Source organism: Pinus tabuliformis, chromosome 3_2 (genome assembly GCF_031772625.1).
Source record: "Pinus tabuliformis cultivar Carrire ecotype Pingquan chromosome 3_2, CPIR1, whole genome shotgun sequence".
Taxonomy (NCBI): Eukaryota; Viridiplantae; Streptophyta; class Pinopsida; order Pinales; family Pinaceae; genus Pinus; species Pinus tabuliformis.
The window spans coordinates 1,014,299,478-1,014,300,474 of NC_142302.1; the positions used below are offsets into that span (position 1 = coordinate 1,014,299,478).

The window sequence follows — 997 nt, forward strand, 5'->3', positions numbered from 1 at the left end:
GGGTACTTAGGTTAGTCTTAAACAAGAAAAAAAAAAGTTCTTTTAAATTTAATTCTTTAATTAAAAAAAAGGCTTATTATTTGATAAAGGGGGTGTTTTTTATTAAGAAGGAATTGAAGGGATCTCTTAAAAAAGGGGATCTGGGCTCAGTGTTCATTGGATCTGGCATTTGCATTAGTTTTGAATATTTGGGGTTGTTTTTTTTTGTTGGGTTGAAGTTTTTTATTATTCAAGATGAATAATCAGTTAGCAGAAGCATACCTCAATGAGAATAACAAGTTGGATGAATCCAATCATCTTGGTTGGAAATTTAAGATGCAGACCCTACTTGAGGGACACAACGCATGGGAAATTGTGAATAATGATGAGGTGAAGCCGAACCTAACTACAGGAAGAACAACAACAACAATCCATGACTGGGATAAAAGGGAGACTAAGGCGATAATGCTCCTAAAATTGTCGATCAAATATTGCATTATTCCCCATATCCGTGATTGCAAGACTACACTAGAAATCTGGAAGATGCTTAGGGATCTCTATGAGGTCAAGAACATCAATCAGCTTTTGTTCTTGAAGAGCAAGATTCTCTCCATCAAGATGAAGGAGAATGAGATATTTGTAGCTTTTATTTCGCGGATCAAGGAGCTCATGAACAAGGTGGGTGACATCGATGAAGATGTGTCAGATACAAATTTGGTCATGATTACCATGAATGGTATGAATGACGAGTATCAGATGCTTATCACAGGCTTGAATTAAAGAGAAAAATCTCGCGTTTTTGAAGAATTGACAGGGATCCTCATGCAAGAGGAGGAAAGGCAGCTAACTCATAAACCTCAGAGTTCAAATGTAGCCTTAATGGCGAAGAAGAAGCCCTTCATAGGAAAGCCAAATGCAACACAGAAGAGCAGTGCAGCCCCACAGAGAAAGATGCCCCCACCTCAAGGCACATTTTTCAATAGAAATGACTCTGCAACCAAATGTTTTTATTATGGTA

General features: G+C 37.6%; 1 protein-coding gene across 1 annotated transcript; it reads left to right on the forward strand.

Annotated features, from left to right (window-relative positions):
• Nucleotides 1-234: 234 nt before the first annotated feature.
• Nucleotides 235-759, forward strand: LOC149184028 (uncharacterized). The gene has a single exon (XM_089415196.1). It carries the CDS (start codon nucleotides 235-237, stop codon nucleotides 757-759), a length of 525 nt encoding a protein of 174 aa, XP_089271322.1.
• The last annotated feature ends 238 nt before the right edge of the window (nucleotides 760-997 follow it).